Source organism: Antechinus flavipes, chromosome 3 (assembly GCF_016432865.1).
Source record: "Antechinus flavipes isolate AdamAnt ecotype Samford, QLD, Australia chromosome 3, AdamAnt_v2, whole genome shotgun sequence".
NCBI classification, from domain to species: domain Eukaryota; kingdom Metazoa; phylum Chordata; class Mammalia; order Dasyuromorphia; family Dasyuridae; genus Antechinus; species Antechinus flavipes.
The window spans coordinates 61,138,740-61,157,451 of NC_067400.1; the positions used below are offsets into that span (position 1 = coordinate 61,138,740).

An 18,712-nucleotide genomic window follows, 5' to 3' on the forward strand; every position below is an offset into this window, starting at 1 on the left:
TCTCATCTACTGTCACTGTCTAAACTATCACTCCCAGCTTCTCAACTCATAAATCTGTATCTTTAGCGCTTATCTCTCTCAATCTCCAAATCCACATTTCTAGCTGCCTACCAGATATCTCCATCTAGATATTTCACTGGTAACTCCAGCTCTATGCATCCCCACACAAAACTGCCATTTTTCCCTTGAAATGTGACTCTATAGAAATAGACTTCACTAATATCACAATTTCCCCAATCATCTTTGTGCATAAACTTGGAATCTTCTTTGACACGTCTCATATCTGCTCAGTTATCAGATTTTGTTGTTTCAAGCATCTACATTCTCTTTTGATCTCTTTATGGTGCTCAGTCACCTCCTGTCCTCTCCTTCCTTTCTTCAGAATCCTCTTCACAACCAGAGCCTTGTAATATTTAATTTATTTCCCTTTGTGACCTCCTTTTTAAATTATATCTGGCATTTCCAATATCCCTTCATTTTTGTGGGGGAAAAATGAAAACAAATAAAAACAAAAACTTCAGTGACAGTCCCATCCTGAATCTATTTATTTATTTATTTATTTTAAGTCTTAGGAAAACTTAACTTCCAACATGTATTGCCTCCAATTGCTTTCTTTATAGTCATATCCCAATCCCCTTGTGATCTGTCTTTTGGTCTTACCCTAACTCTTTTGAAATCTTCTAGTATTGTAAAAGGATTCTTGGGATTGTCATCAGAAGACCTGGATTCAAATCCCAGAATTGCCTTCTTAATAGCTGTGTGATCTTGGGCATGTCATTTAATTATTATGGGTGTTATTTTCCTTCTTTATAAAATGAGGGAATTAGACTAGCTAACTCCCATGTTCTCTTTCAGCTTTAAAATTTAATGATCCTATTTATCCTTCAAATTCTTCCCATTACTATGAAGTTTTCTTTGATTTTTCTACCCAGCAATAATTTCTCCTTCCTTCAGATTTATAGTACTTGTTAGAAAACTGCTGGCTTGCTATAATGACAAGCCTGGATTCAACTCTTCTGGCATTTGAACCTTCTTTGAACTCAGTTTTTCTATATATTAAATGGGAATATCAATACCTATAGGATCTACTTCATAATAAGGCCAAATGAGCAAGTTAAAATGACTGAAAATGTTAATAGATACTGGCTATTAAAGTGATAAACTGACATTCAATTGCATTTTTTAAAAATCAAATGTAAACAACTGTTTTAAACTGCTTTTGGGGGCATATATCTTCATTAAAACTTCCCTCTAATGACTCGGATAATTGAGACTTGATTATATAAATGATTTCAATTATACATGAATTAACTAGTATTCTCACTATAAAGAAATTAAGCGAGGAAAGAAAAGACGACATTCTTAGAAAGGTCTTTGGTATAGAAGAGCTCTAGAATAGTATCTAAAATTTCAACAGCAAATTAAGTCTTCAAGAAGATAGCCCTTTATGAAAAAAGCTGATGAGCCTATTTTTCATAATGGACTGCTGAGTTTTGGCCAGAACTATTGTGAGACTACAGAAACTTTAGTGATAAAAGAATGAGGAATATCCATACATTTATAGAAAAAGGGGCTTCCCAGAACAGCAGTCCTTATGTAAACTCACCCACAGCAACAGGGGCTGGAAGAAAGCAATTAGTAGCAACAACATATACAACTGTCAGGGGGGAAAGCATGGGTTTTATTTCATAATCAAAACTTATACATCCCAAGTGTTTACTCTGTGTTATAACCTGTCTTTCTTCAACTGGAGAGAGATTAACAACAAAGGCTTATCTGAAGGGTTTTACAGCTAAGACTCTGAAGTATTATTGACAGTCTCAAAGTTGTACATGATTAATGAAGTCCTCTGAAATGGGAGAAGCAGCCCAAGATCTGCTTCTTTCAGAGATATGTACCTGGTACCAATTGACTTGGCATTTGAGCAGAGTTATTGAGGGACTTAACGATGCTGCTCTCTTTAAGAGTTGCATATTTATACAGGAGAACTGTTTGTGTCTACAACCAGCCTTGATATTATGGCTTAGGCATTGGCTTTTAGTATGATGGTTAAAAATACATTCAGCATTAAAAATATCTACTAGCCCTGGAAGCCACTCATCACACAAAACAAATCTAGGTTGTTTTGCCTACTTGTCACATTCCTACCATTGTGTTTTTTTCTTTTATTGAAGCCTGGAATAGATTTAATTTTATCTCATCAGTTTACAAACTTTTTTTTTTTAATCCACTCTATAAAAATGTTTTTTACCAGGCCTTCCCACACATACTAGTGAAATGGTGGTGATACATCTGGCAATAATGAGCATCAGTTGTTTGTGGAAGTATTTGGGTTTTATTTATAAATTCATGTTCATGAACAAGATGAGTTCTAAGTTTTGTCTAAAATTTTTTGCTTTGTTTTGTTTTTTTATTCTATGTGGGCTTTTGCTGATGACAGGTTTGCACTTGAATCTTGATTCCAGAGTTCAGAAGGGGAGACTCTTTGGCATTATATGATATATGGAACTCTGTGCCTACACCTACATTTGGCCTTTTAGAGAACCCATCTCTGATTGCCATTATCATGGCTGTTTTAATAAGATGTTGCTATTTATGCCATATATAGCATTCCAAGTTTGTTCCTAGGAAGATCTAGTCAAATTCCACCTGGTTAGGGGACAAGGGGAGTTATTTTAAACAAGGATTCTCTTCTATTTATCAGATATTCTAAAGTTGATTCACAAATGGATCAGTGTCAAAGAGTTAATTTTATATATTTGTTTATAACAAAATCTATCTAAATTTACCGTTGGTAAAATATCTTTGTTCAATGGCCATATTATCATTCACGTAGGATTCGCATGGCCATGACATTCACTTGTCCTGTAGGGATGAAGCCAAAGATGACAACAGAACTTTGTTATTTGAGCATTTCAATCATCTCTGTCTCTTTCTGATCCCATTTGGAGTATCATGGTAAAGATACTGGAGTGATTTACCATTTCTTTCTTCAGCTCATTTTACAAATGAGGAAACTGAGACAAATAGGTGTAAGCAAGTAGATCAATTAGACTAATTAAGCAATTAGATCAAGATCACACAATGTTTGAGGTCATATTTGAACTCAGACCTTGCTCCTTGAAAACAGAAGAAGCAAACGTAGTAATAACTTACAGTTTTTTTAAAGCCCATGTATAGTACAAGCCTATTTCATTTGACCTGCCTAATGCACTTCTGAGGGAGGTACTATTAAATTCATTTCATAGGAAATTGAGTCTTTGAAATGTGAAGACACTTTCCCGGGGTCACCTACCTGTCAGATGTTAGAAATACATCAGCACATATGCTTCCAAACTTCTGTGATCTGGGAGAACTATGAAATTATTAGCATGTTCTTTATTGCTTGCCATAGTTGGCTTTATATTTTACAAAGCCACTCATATTCAATTTCTCATTCTCATTGCTCAGATCACAAAACTTGTTCTCATTCCCTCCTTTCCTCCCCCTTCTCTTCTCCCCCACCACCAGAGAACCCATGATTGGTTAAGACAACAAAGACTTCTTTCCCTCATATAGGAATCCTACATCTGCATTAGAAATTGGCTACAGCTTACCTTGAGTTTAACACTGTCAAGTTAATGTCAAATGAATGCAAGGTGACATCCCACCAGAAAATAATAATTATCCATTGTCGCACCTTTCACCAGGATCCTGCTGGGTGATGCAGAAATAGTATTTTACACCACTGAAATGAATGGATGCTCATTAAATTTATTCATAATGGCAAAAAAGGGTAGTGCCCCTTTCTTATGGAGAAATGTACAAAATATGAATCAGGCCCCTTGTATCTCAGGTATTCTGTAATTTTCTTCTTTTAATGGTAATTAGCACATAGATGTATTTTGTCACTGGTGTCATTGGAGAAGTACTCAATTGGGTTGAGGGGATCTCTATTAAAGATAATAATAAAAGGAAGATGGCAGTAAGTTATACATATGGATTTTTGCCTAAGGTTTTAACTAAGAAGGTTTTTATGCCATTTTCCCACCAGTAATTGTGAAGTCATGAGATACTTCGGGTCCTATTTCCATTGCCTCTAGGATCTAATACTTCATTGTATGGCATTTAAAAATCTTCACAACCTGATTCCAGTCTACTTTGACAGGCTCAAGAATCCTCCATGGTAGAAATAGATAGGTCTTTCTGTTCCCCATATATGACATGTCAACTCCTTTTTTTGTGTGGCACTCTGTCTTTATTATCTCCTATACCTGGAATGAATACCCTCTTCATCTCTGTCTCTGAAACTGTAGCTTCTTTCACTATTCATCTCAAGTGGCCTCTTATGTGAGACTTCTCCTAATCAAGGTAGCTGCTGATTCTTTCTCCTCCTCCAATTATAGTATATTTATTTGGTAGGTACCTAAGTGTATGTATATATTGTTTTTTTTTCCAATGGAATGTTGGTCCCTCTAACTCAACATATGAAAATGATTAGATCTTAAGCTCCTTGAGGGCAGGGAATATCTTTTACCTCATTTTGTATCCTCAGCATTTAATACAATGTTTGGCACATAAGAAGCACTTAAGAAATGTGGATTGAATGATCATGCTTTATTGAGGTAGCTAGCAGATCCTGTTTCTTGAATACAAAAATTGAGGAGCTTTTTGGCTTATAGTGCTAGAAATATAATTAATGTCCTTATAATTCCATTAGATTAAGATGCTTAAAGGATTTTAACAAAGAAAAATTGGTAGTGCTTTTCCTTAAGTCCTTTTTATTGTACAGAGCCTATGTTTGGTACACTGGATTTCCTATCCTTCAATGGCCATGAACCAGAATAGACTTGTCTTGTGGTCACAATATTTGTGCTTCCTTTCAAGTGTCCTTAGCCTCGTCAAAAGAAACTTTAATTTAATATTCAACCAACACTCACCCACAGGCTTCCAGAGAGCATCCTTAAAAGGCACGGTTTCTTAGTTCTGAGATTAATGATTTCATCTGTGTGGATACACCTTCCTTCTATGCTAATCACAACTCCTCCCACACTTTCATAGACTATTACATGAGTTGCCATGAATGAAAAAAAAAAGTTACTTCTTTATGCCAAACCCTTTTTGAAGAATTTCTTAAAATGTAGTTGGACAGGTCCTCAGATTGACTAGCACATTGTCCACCATGGACTTTTTATTTTTTTTTATTTTTGGCTTAGTAGGACCTGCCAGTACTTGTACTCTTGCTGGTAAAGCATTTCAAAATGCAGGATCATTTCCACACCACACTGAGGCAGTTTCTCATAAAATACAAGGCATGTTACTCATAAAAACACAATATGTAAAAACATGGGTAATAAAAACTGTAGCTTCAGTAACAGTTACGCATGATTTTCAGAAAGTGAATGTAATCATGTGAGATTTTACCATATCTTCAGAATTCCTGATTCAACTAGCACAAGAATTGGGTAATAAGGAAGGCTGATACTATTTTGGACCTTAGAGGCTTAAAAATGAAAGGGACCTTAATAGTCATATAGGTCTAGTTTTCCTGCAGGAATCCTCATTTCAGTAGGTCTAGCAGATACTTACTCAGTTTCTACTTGAATTCTTCTAATGAAAGGCCACTTAAAACCTTTTAGAACACTACATTCCCTTTTCTTTTTTCTCCTTTTTTTTTTGACAGCTATATTTGTTAGCAAATTCTTTCTATTGATCTGAAGTATTCCTCCCTATAATTTTCTGCTTTCTGAGAATACATCTAATCCTTACTTTCTTCATGACAGTCCTTCAAAATTTTTAGAATTGATATCAAGTCTTGTCTAAATGTTCTCTCAGTTGTTTCAATCATACTCATAAGATTCAGTTTGAGTTTTCCAGCCATTCTACTTTTCATCCTATTTGCCAATATCCTAAAATATGATGTCCCAAACTAAACATAGTTTTGACCAGAAAGTTTTACTTTGTGGACATTGTATATCTGCCAAAAATACCCCAAAGTCAAAGTTAATTGCTTTATTAAGCAAGGTTTTCTTCCATATCATGGGTCCATGTGATAGTTCATTTTTTTAAATCTTAATCTGAGATTTTAGTCTATGTCCATTAAAATTTGTTATTCTGGATTTGCCTATCATTCCAGATTATTAAATTCTTTTCAAACCCATATTCTTCTCTATTAATAAACACTGAGGATAAAAGCATAACTGAATTATAGTGTGATAACAATGCTGACTTATTATTATTAATTGGAAGGGACTTTTGGGTTCATCTACATTTCAACATTTGGGGAAAAAATGTGAAAACACATTTAGGATTTCTTTACTGGGTGGATAGAATTGCCAAATTTTTGGCATGACAAGTTCAATTCACGTTTTTGAAGATATTTGCTCTCTGCCACCAGTCACTGTAGACTTATCCCTCAGACAAGACTCCACAATATGGGATAATTCCATTTTTGAAGGATATCTGGACAACTTACTTCCAGGCTAATCATGGTTAAAAAGTCTCCTAAATGTGATTGTCTTCTCCTCCTCCCCTCCCCCCCCCAACTTTGTCCCAATAATCAGTGACTGGAATGATCCTAACAAAGGAATAATAAGTTATTAGCATGGTTGCTAGATCCCCGAGAAAGCGAAGCAACATCCCCCTTCACCACAAACTCATTCTTTGATAATGAAAATATATTTAATGATGTATATGATCCTTATTGTCTATTGTAAGCCTTATCCTCTTTACTCCTAACTTGCCATCCAAATATAGTTCTGTCATAATAGATATGAGGAGGACAGCTTCAGACAGTTAGATTTCAAAGACTACTTACTCCTAGGAAATGATTTCATTTCTGAGATATTTCCAAATGTTTCCAACTATTTGGCTTAATAAGACAAAACATTCAAGGGATCATTTCCACCATTATTTAGATGCTGAAATTTTGATGCTTTGGCATTTACAAATATAGAGCCAATACCACCTTGCTGCCAGATGATTTTCTTTTATCTAAAGGAAATGTTTTCTTTGTCCATAATTATTTTAAGGTAGTATTATGAAGTAAATCACTTGGACCAGATTGAGTGAAGTTCTGAAATTCTCTTCCCTAGTTGGTTTGTTGAATGTTGAAATTATAAGAGTTAGATCTAGAACTGATTAGAAAGTTAATTTTAGTCAACTCTCTCATTTTATAATTGGATAAATTGGATTCTATGGGAGGTATATGATTTGCTGAAAATCATATAGTTAGGAATCAAGTCCAAGTTCTCTGCTTTACATTTAGGTGATAGAGATTTTTCTATTGCTAGCTGAGAAAAGGGGATTTCATGTGGGGGGCAAGGGAAGAGAAGAAGCATAGGAAGAACACTGACAATGGAATTTTCTTATTATTTGGGAGAGATTGACTTTATAACATGAAAAAATCCTCATTTCCTGTTCCCTGAGCTCTGCCTTCATAATTATGAACAATTGTTAGAAAGAAGCTTCCCATGCTTTTGTTGTTTTCCCACCAGCCCTCCATTTTGTAGTCCATTGGCATCCCCCTTTTCAGTACAGGGCTCCTTCTTCTATCCCTGGGACCCATTGCCATTTGCCTATTTAGTTTCTGCTCCATTTCTTCTCTGTTGAGATACTGCCATGACTGCCTTGTCCCACATACTAATGACTGACTTCTTCCCGCTGCCTCCTTGATTCACAGTGGCACATTTTCCCACATGAAAATGGACACAGAACCTTGGCAGTAAACTTAATGGGTTTCAGAGTCATTTTGAGTTAACCTGAAAGTTACTGTAACATAGGAACTAGTAACTAATCTCTAAAAGAGACCAAGACATGATGATATTTTTGTGCTGGAAGATAGCAATGTATTTCACAGTAATGGCCACTATTGGCTTCATTTGGCACTTCTGAAAAGATACCAGTTCTCTGTTTTTCCATTTACCTGCCAAAGGATGGGACAAGCAGGCTTCAACAGAAATGACATTGTCTCTCTCTTTACTATGACTTCAGTATTTGACACAATAAACAGAAAGAAAATGAAACCATGGAAAATTCTATGGGATCTGTTTTTAGAAATGGAATAGAAGCTTGAAAGCAGCAAGAAATTAGAGTTCTTGGAATAGTTATAAAGGTTATTGGCTTTAGAATCAGAGGACCAGGATTCAAATTTTGTCTTTGATGCTTATTTTCTATGTGACCTTAGGTATATTACTCAACTTTCCTCATTTTTTTCATCTATAAAATGAAAGATTTAGACAAGATTATCTTTTCCAGATATATGTAGTTAGGTAGCTGTGTGCATTTAATTATATATGTATAAAAACAAAAGTGAGGTGTGATGTGCAAATTTAGAGTCATCTCCATTCCAAATGTTCAGATGGACTATTTATTTCTGATGTGTGGTAGAATGTGCTTAGCTTGTATTGATCTGATCAGCCACAAATGGGTATATTGTATATTGATCTAATGATGTCATCTTGGTCATCTTAGATTTTAAAGGACAGCAACTCACAAAAATACACACATACATGTATGCATATATACAACATGTATACATTATACACAGACACGCATATATTTGATTTGGAATCTAAATGAGAGACTCATCATTTGCCTGCTGAAAACTTTATAGCATCATTGTTCTCCCTCATCAAGATTTTTTTGGATCTGAATTCTAACTTCATTAATTAACACTCATTACTGATGAAAATATGAATGAAATCAATAGGATTATAAATTTAGAACTGACAAGGGTCTTATAGGTTATCTAGTCCTTCCCCTTCATTTTACAGATGAGTAAACTGAGACTTGCCCAAGATCAGCAGTCAATAAATAGCAGACATCAGCCTTGGACTTTAGTCCTCTGATTCCAAACCTTAGAGTCATTCTGTTTCATCATGCTTCCTCCCCCATTGACTGTTCAGTCTTTCACCCCCTCCTCTTCCCCGTTTAAATTTACCAAAGAATAGATGATATTGGTGTTGAGATGGAGAGAATAAATAGGCCCAAGGGAGAGTTTATAGAGACATTATCTTTTTCAAGCTCTCAATTAATCTGTATGAGGAGACAAGAATAGTGAATTATTAAATGTTATCACGAAAATCCTTTTACCATCCATCACCACAAACCAAATAATAAATAATAAATGCCTACCCCTATAAGTTGACAAGTAAGTGACCTCTTAACATTCTACAATGGTTTACTTGTGGGAAAGGGAGCATGGCTTGGAGAATAAAAGCTGATATAGAATTCAGAAAGACCCAAGTTCAAGTTCGGCTTTTGATACATACTGACTCACATGGTCTGTAGTAAATCACTTCTTAGTGTCCTAGATAACTCTCTAAGACTATAAGAGAAAGTGCTGGTCTGTATTAACAGGGGGACTCCCTCACAAGAAGCTTCCTGAACCAATGAAAATTGCAGCTCTGGATTTAAAAAAAAAAATCTCTAAAGAATTTCCATGAAGTTCTAGCAAGAAAGCCAGAAATTTCCTTTATAGAACAGTAAGTGATCAATTAGTCACTGTAGTTGAGGGACCATGGAAAGGACTGAAGAATCACACAGAGTTTCATCATCTTTCCTCTAAATAGTTCGAAATGATCTTGTCCCCACAGTTCATAAAAGCATAGATGTCAAAGACAGCTCTCTCAGGAATAAAGAAATTGAGTCCCAGTAGCTTACATGATTTGTCCGTGGTTAAGAAAGTAATCTGTACTTGGCAGAGTTGGGATTTGAACTCAGGCCCCCTGAATACGCTCTCCATTGTTTCAAGGTGGTCTGCCTTCCTGCTACCAATATTATTTTATTTAACAATGAGGAACTCAACTACAAGCTGTGATATTTCAAAGGATTTTGATTTAGATCATTCTTTTGGAAGGGAAAGAGCATATACATATGCTATTCATTGGCTGTGGGGACCTGAACAAATCACTCATCTATCAGGTCTCAGTTTCTATCTTGTAAGACTTAAAAGGTTGGAATAGATAATCTTCAAGGTCCTTTTCTAGCATCTAGCAATGATTTTATCTCATGGATCTCTTGGAATAAGCTCCGACTTAAAAATTGCCCTTGTCCCCAGATTTAGGGAGACTCTTAGGCTTCCTTGCACAGACTCCTATTTTTTTTTTGCAGAAAGCAAGAATATTTATCACTGCTTATTGAGGCCTCTTTTCTTTCCTAAACACTATGTTTGCAATTGGCATTTCTCCTTCAAAACTGCCATCATTAAAGCAATCATTTAAACCCACAAGCTCCAGAATGAGTGGGACCTATATCATCCCTTTAACTCATATTTATCCAATCTCTTTGATGTCACTGGGAATAAGTGAATTAATAAAGAACATGATGGAGTTCTTTCCATTTTGAAAGGAAGGAGGAGGGGCCTGGAACCAGCCTTTTCAGGCTCTGACCTGATAACTTTCAATTGCTGAGCCTTCTGCACCATACAACCAGGTTAAACCAGTTTCTCTTAATTACCTTCAAACAGCTTAACCCTTCACATTCTGCTGCCAATGGCAGATCTGTAAAAATTTACCTGGTTTTTAATTTTTTTTTCCATAATAACATTGATGATAACCTGTACTTGTGTAACATTTTTATCTGCAAAAATGGTTTGTAAACATTAATTAACGGGGTCTCATAACAGCCCCAGGAACTATGATTGTATTATTAGACTCATTTTCCGGATGATAAAAATTGAGACGTAAAGAAACTGTATTATGGTTCTCTGCTACTTCAAAGTAAGATATGGTTGGACATAAGAGACTGATGTAAGATTATCCCATCTGTCAAAGGAACACCTGACATAAGATTATTTTCCCAGGAATTAAAATGAAACTTCACCAAAGCACTTTATGTCAGATGATTCTTTTAAAAGACCCCACTATAGGCTTGTTTTGCTAAAGAAACAACTTGGTATAGTAAATAGCCTACCATAGTATGGGAGATATGGATTCAAATCCAGATTCTAGCATTTCTTGTGTAATCATGGCTATTTTATTGCCCTTGAGTTTCAGAAAACCCTTAACTTTGAGCATGCTTAAAGTACTGATGTGTTAATTGTAATGCTTTCATTTCATATAAATGAGTGAGCAGATTCTGAGATATCTTTAAAGGAGACTTTCGGGTCCTTGTGTGTAACATATATTGTATTTGATTGTTTCCACAGGTCCACCATCTGCTCCCCTCAACTTGATTTCAAATGTCAATGAAACATCAGTGAACCTGGAGTGGAGCAGTCCTGAGAACACGGGGGGCCGCCAGGACATTTCCTACAATGTAGTATGTAAGAAGTGTGGTGCTGGTGATCCCAGCCGGTGTCGGTCCTGTGGCAGTGGAGTTCACTACACGCCCCAGCAGAACGGCCTCAAGAGCACCAAAGTCTCCATTACAGACCTCCTGGCACATACTAACTATACTTTCGAAATCTGGGCCGTGAATGGAGTGTCCAGATATAGCCCAAGTCATGACCAGTCGGTTTCAGTTACTGTGACAACGAACCAAGCAGGTAGGATCCTCTGTCTGCCTTCTGGTGTCAAATTGACATTTGTTATGGGGAATGGAGCATGGTGTCATCCTATCCAAAGGCAATGTTAAAGTTTTCCAAATGAAGTTGAACCCCATGAGTTTAATGAAAAATCTATAAGCGGTATTTTACCAGAGGCTAGGGCAAATTTTTATTTAATCAAGAATAGCCTATTTATGGAAACGAAAGGAGGAAGAATCTTTTCTCTATTCAATAAGACTGAAACCCAGGACTGTATATGTAATTTTCATGAACATACTTTTTTCTTCTTTGACCATACTTTTTTCCCTCCCACATGAATTTACAGGGACACAGTTATTGATCAAACAAATGACTTTTGTCCAGTTTCCCTTTTATTTAAGACTGAAAACTTTCATTCTTCTTAACTTATTCTGGTTTTATCCAAATGTTCCTGTCTCATGACTGGTAACTTCATAAAACTTTTCTTTCCTTTACCAAAATCATTTTTTCTAATTAGTTCCTGACAAAAGCAGTATCTGTATGAGGGAATCATCACTGAGTAATTATAGAATGGTTAAGAACTTTGTTATTAGGACCTGTTCAGATTATTTCCCAAAATATATCTTTGATTTCTATTTCCTTTTATATGCCCTGACCACTTTGAAATATTTCAGGATTTCTAATAAACACTTCTGCCATTATTTTTTGACTTTGAACAATCCTGAACTTTGACAGTTGTGGGTTCTTGTTCTGAGAATATCTTGTTTTTGCCATAGTGGTCTCTATCTTTCTGTGGGCTAAAATGGATTTTGAAAATGAGTATAAAAGGAGATAGTTTGTTTGGAGTCTCAACTTGAAAAGAAGGTAGGCTGGCCATGTTGTCTGAGTTGACCACTCAAGTGTCCTATTGATATCTATAAAATGTAAGACACTCTGCAAGAAGACCATTGGACATAGGCCCAATGAAGGAAGCTCTGAGAGAATAGGGAGAAAAAATTACATAGGATGATACCTTTAATCTCATAGAAGAGTATAAAAAAGATAGTCCACAATACTAAAAGGGAACTATAAATCATAAATAATAATATCATTCCTTCTTGATCATTTTTCCTTGATGGACTTAATGGTATTTATGATTGTATGATACTTGTTTTAAAAGGGAAAATTGCAATAGACATAGACTTTGGCCTATCATGTTTTCCAAATGCATTTCTTTTCCAATATGTTTTTTCAAAAACTCTATTAGATTTGATGGTTGAAACCACTGGTAACTATGGAGAAAGTGGTTTTAGTTGAATGATCCAGGCTGTAGAGGGTTAAGAAAGTGAGAGGAAAGTAAATGGAAACACCAATTAAAGACAGCCTTCTTAGGTAATTTAGCTACAAAAGGAAAGAAATATTTGAGATGATGGATAGTGGGAATGAACAGATCAAGCTCTGCCCCTGTAGCTAATGTTTATTATTAACCAAGTGCAGTTTTTGAATGAGTTCATTTGAATTATCCTCTTTTGCCTTTCCCAAGTACAGAATCACTTATTTTTTCATCAGATTCTCTGAGCCACAGAGTATAAGTAGTCTGGGGTAACATTGCTTCACATAGAGATGCCATCTGCAGGTTGGGAGGCAATGAGATGATCCCCCTCACTTCCCAGTAGGAGTACCCAATATAACACATTCTCTTCTGTGCATCTTTTGGGGGGTGTACTGCTGTGCCTTGCAGGCTAGAATGGGAAAGCTGATCTCATTAGTTGTAATAATGTCTTGTTTACCATGAGTACAGTTTTCTGGTGATTTTAGTTGTGTGTTCACTGAAGATCATGAGACTTGACTTTACACATTCATTCAATCCAATTCAACTTCTATTTCTTCCTTGCTCTCCCCACTTAGGAAAATTCTCTCCAGTGGCTGTAATCTTATCAATGGGAATATTCCCTCCAAAGATGTAGAACAAAATCTACTTTTGCTTGTTCATACACATTTATGTCCTTCCATAATTGTTTCACTGGAGGCTACCCAGTGTGCTGGAGGCTGGGGCTGGGATCTTTCTTTCTCTTGCCATTGGGAAAATACCATTAAGAGAAAGAAATAAAAACAAGACAATTCCTGCCTCAAGATTTTAAGCAAAAGTAGAAAAGGGGAAGGAGAAATGAGAGTGCTTCAGAAAATTTCATATTTCTTTGTAGTATGTGTCTCTATCACAAATTTTAATTTTTGTTAAGTAATTGTTACATATAATATATATTTCTTTAATATTTAATATTTCACAGACCATGCTTACTCTTTCAATTATAGTCAAAGTAGCTTCCTAATTGTCCTCTCAACAAAACTTGCTATTTTCTGCTCTGTTGATTTCTATAGGCTATCACCTTTGCCTGGAATCCACTCCCTTCTCATCTCTGCCTCTCAGGAGTCCCAGGCTTCTGTGTGGCCCAGGGACCACCTCCTATGTGAATATTTTACCAATCTCCTAATTTCTTAGTCTTCTTTTGGCTTTGAAATTCCTTAATCCATGTATTTATGTGTTTTGTCTTTAAAAGAGAGGCTACAATACCTATTGTTCCTACCTTACCAGAGTGTTAGGAAGTTTGATGAGCTTCACAATATATTAATATATATGTGAATATTTCAATATTCATATATATGAATGTTATATATGAATAATATATGAACATATTGTATTCATTATCAATATATTAATGAACATGTATATGAATATTGTATATACACACACACATATATATTTGTTACTATTGTATTGTTTTTCTTGTCTATTTTAGTAGAATTTAAATTTCTGGAGGACAGGGGCTGTTATCCACCTCCTACTCCTCTAGTATTTAATATAGTTCTTTGCCCATAGAAGACACTTAAGCAACATTTTTCATTGATTCATTCATCCATTTATTCAACAAAAATTGTTTAAAATATCTACTATGTGGCAGGCTCTGTGCTCCATTCTGGAGATACAAAGAAAAGCAAAAGAGTTCCTTTCCTCAATGAAGTTACATTTTAATGAGAGAGACAATATGTCAATAATTACATATAATACAAAATAGATAGAAGGTAACCTCAGAGAGAAAGTCTTAATTGATGTAGATATTTCCTCCCTCGCTTCTCATATGTCAAAACTCATCCATATCTCCTGGGTGCTTCTCATGGATGATTTTCCTGGGTCCTTCACTATGGATCTACCCCATAAGATAAAAGCCTTCCTCAATGAGTCTTTTTACATTTCAAAGGTATCAGGTAAATAGTACATTTATTATTCTTAGCTCAAAGAACAAGATTTTCTCTCTCCTTCCTATTCTGATTCTCTTGGATGATATCAATTCTTGAGCTTAACTCAACAATGTAAGGATACTGCCATTTACTTGTACCCAAGATTGAATACTTCTATTTCATAAATCTATTATCTACAGTGTCAATATTTTGTATTTGCAATTTCATTGTTTCCTTAGCATTAACATTATATGATAGAATGATTCCAGTCAATTTTATAATTTTTACATTTGTTGTTTCTTAGTCCAATAAGTATATAATGTGCAGTTTATCTTTTTTCAAACTTTTTTATCAAACATTTTAAAAGCATTTAACATTTCTTTTTATGATAGCAAAATTTTAAAATATAAGCCCTGATGTGGAATTGACACCAAGATTTAGCTTAATAGCAGACTGGTGATGATAGCATTATAATGGAAATTAAATGACATTAGAGGCATGTCTATGACAAAAGGGAGGGAACTTCATTTTTCGTAACTAGGGGGTTAAGATATTGGCATTTTTTCACATGTAATTTTTGATAAAGTATTCCTGGTAGACTTCGAAGCATTTCACTGCTGTTAAGAGCAGTGAAGCCTTATATTGCCTGTTAATTGTCTTTAAGTGAATTTTCTAAAGTCCTTTTTTATCAGGCATGTTTGAGTGTCATGATTCATTTAGCTTAGATCAAGAATTTCTGTTTCTCATGATATACTTTTTAAAAGTGAATATACATGCTTGAATTTCCCTTTCCTAAGACTCCAGAGCAATATCACAGACAGCAGCAAAAAGGCATTATTGGGTCAGAGATGAGACCCACTCAGTTTACACTGATTTTTTCCCCCCTCTACACAGTAATAAGATTTTCCTCAATCTTGAGAGTCCCCTAGAGCCTGAGTGCTTTCTAGCTTCTCCTACGGCATTTAGACCCATTCAGAATCTTCCTTCTGCCCAATTGGTGGTCACTCTAAGAGAGTGACTTTCTCAGAGTCATTTAGTGAGAGTTAATAGTCTGATGATATCAGAATTCAAACTTTCTTATTCCCACACAAGCTTTTTTGCTGTTGTTTTTTTGACAAAATAACTCTACGTAACATACTTAATTTCTACATTGTCCTGAAGGGTTGACATAAATAACATCAGAATGAAGTAACTGGAAAGCTAAAATGAATTCTCCAGTGATAGACTAGCTATAAAAAAGAAAAGCTATAAAGGACTCTGATATGGTATACACATTTAAATGATGTGATTCTCCTGACTTTTGGAGAAGCAAGTTACAAAGCAGAATCACAAACTTGCTTTAGTTACCTATCAAAAAACAGCCTTTCCTAATCTGCACATTTGAAAGTGACTTATGATTTATATTTTTTACCTTTTCAGATTCACCTAATAACAATAATAATGATATAAATAATAATGTAGAAACAAATCCTGTGGTACCTGGAACTGAACATAGTACTATTGGTATGTTAGTGGTACTTCAGCTGAAGTCTGACACTGATGTCCTTGTTCTAGCACTTAGAGTCTCAGAAAGCTGCCTATAGACAATGAAAGTTTAGAGGGTTGTCCCACATTGGTACAGTTCAGGTCTTTCCTTTTCTGAGGGCCAAATGTCTACCACTTATAGCACACTATTGATATTTGATAAAGACTAGACTTGTGATTTTATTGGTATAGAGGATTTATTTTTTAGTGAGGAAACTCCTACCAATGTAGGACAGTACCTTTTCAGCAACCTTTGGTTATTTAAAGATGTATTGAGAGGTTAAAGGGTTTGCCCAGTCTTATAGGTAGTATGTATCAAATGTGGGACTTGAACCTCCTATGGTTTCAAGTCCACATGGATAGCCACTCTGCCCTCTTGCCCTCCTCCCCATCTGTGCTAAGTTCCAATAAATGCTTGTTGATGCTCATTGATCAATTTACACTCACCTGCTCACATGAGGAATGGATTTTAGAAATTCTGAAACATCACAAACACACCTCTGATGTTGGGTTTGTATATGTTTGTGCTTGAAATAATGCAACCGAGTATTATGTCTAAGGGAATATCAGTGTAAATATGTTCATATGGGAAAGGCATAATAGGAGACTGACGTCATTCGAAGAGATCTAAGTCTAACATTATACAGTGGGGCATCTGGCTTGTAGCAAATGAATATTCTATCCTTTTTGAAACTCTTCTCAAAGACACATCCTGCTTTATGTTCATTTATTAGCTGATTGGGATGGATGTCTTCTGATGGATTTTTGAGTCTCCACTTAAGCCAGATAAAGTAATTCTCATTGGAAATGTGAATGAAGGCCTTCAGCCACCCAAAGATAGACCTGTGGTTTTGTTTAATCATTTGTTTATTTGTTTGTTTTTTTGTAGACTTCTCTGGCAACTGCTGTACTTATGACTAGATGGCTGAAGGAGGTACATAGCATATATGCAACTATGTAAATACAAAGGAATTTGAAGTGATAGCACTAGCAGCTAGAAGGATGTGGGAAAGTATTACTGAAAAGGTGACATATAAGTGAGCATTGGAGAAGATAAAGATTCTGATAGAAAGATTAGGAGGCTGTGCTCTTTCTGTGAATAAATGGAGGCAAAAGATATACAATGCTTAGCTTGATATAGCAATACTAACTGGCTGGAAAAAAAAAAAGAACAATTAATATTCCTAGGTCTTGTTTTCTTCAAAATTGAGGGGACTGGACAAAATGATCTCTGAGATCTCATCTAATTCTAGAACTTGATATAGTAGATAAAGTACCTGACTTCAAGACAGGAAAATGAACTCAAAATTTGCTTTAGATAGTAGCTGTGTGATCCTAGACTAGGCACTGATCCTTTTTGAGCCTCAGTTCCTCATCTGTAAAACAGAAATACTATTAGTAACTACCTCATAGGGTTTGGGGGAGGATCAAAAAAAAATGCATGCAAATAACTGTTCAAATTTTAATGCATTGTATATATACTGGTTATCATCACCAACCATCAATCATGAACTTGTGGAATTTTTTGACTAGAAAGAGGCCACATTTTATCTTGTGGGAAAATAAGGAGACTTTAATCATTTTTTGATCAGGAGTGTAAATAATCAGATATCTGCCTTAAAAGGATTATTTTGGTAAATCTGAGGTTGGATGGAAGGAAAAAAAGAAGATTCAGGGACATAAATGGGGTAGCTATTCCAATAATTGGAATTACATTATGCTTCTTTAAGTGAATGCAGTTCTATCAATGGATAAATCATACCCTCCCCACAAAGCATAATAACTGTATAGTTTAAAAAATGACCCTAAAATGGCGCGGTATTATCACATGTGGCACCACTAATGCTCACATGGTGTCTTTTGTATATAATAGACACTCAGTGAATGTTTTGTGCAGTGCCTGAATGACACAATCATTGATAAGTGCTGATCTTGCCCTCCCTATGTTTACCACAAGAGAATCATTAGTGAAATGGCAAGAACTCTTGATTTGGGATCAGAATATTTGACTCTACCACATACTTTTTGAAGTCACTTCATCTCTCTGAACCTCACTTTGCTCATCTATGAAATGAGTGGGTTGCCTGAGATTATTTCCACAATCCCTCCCAGCTCTAACCTATAATCCTTTAAGCCTAAAATGGCTGTCTCAAAAAAAAATGCAGTTTTAAGCATTAATAGCTTAAAAATAAATTAAGACTTTTGGTACGCGCTACATGTGGACTTCTCTTCACACACCCAGAAGAATAAACTGAATTTTCTGGCATCAGAGAATAAATAGAACTTCAGATTTCAATGGGATCATTGAGATAATCTAATCTAACTCATCCCTGAATACCATTCTTGAGAATGGCGGTTGCTTGAAGCCTCCTGGTAAGGGAGATAAAGGGCTTTTGGGGGAAGAGGGCACATGAAGGAGGAGAATATCTCCTGGGACAGGCCATTTCCTCCCTCGTGTAATTAATTGTTAGAACAATTTTTCCTTACATGGATCTAAAAATCCATCTCTCAACAATTTCCATCCCA

At 35.5% G+C, this 18,712-nt stretch overlaps 1 protein-coding gene across 3 annotated transcripts in view; it reads left to right on the forward strand.

Moving 5' to 3' along the window:
* Window positions 1-18,712, forward strand: part of EPHA4 (EPH receptor A4) — a 167,109-nt gene that overhangs the window by 82,566 nt on the left and 65,831 nt on the right. For all 3 annotated transcript variants that reach the window (XM_051983470.1, XM_051983469.1, XM_051983467.1), the window contains exon 5: window positions 11,129-11,467. In XM_051983470.1, coding sequence (XP_051839430.1) covers window positions 11,129-11,467 — 339 coding nt within the window. The remainder of the gene's footprint in view (window positions 1-11,128; window positions 11,468-18,712) is intronic.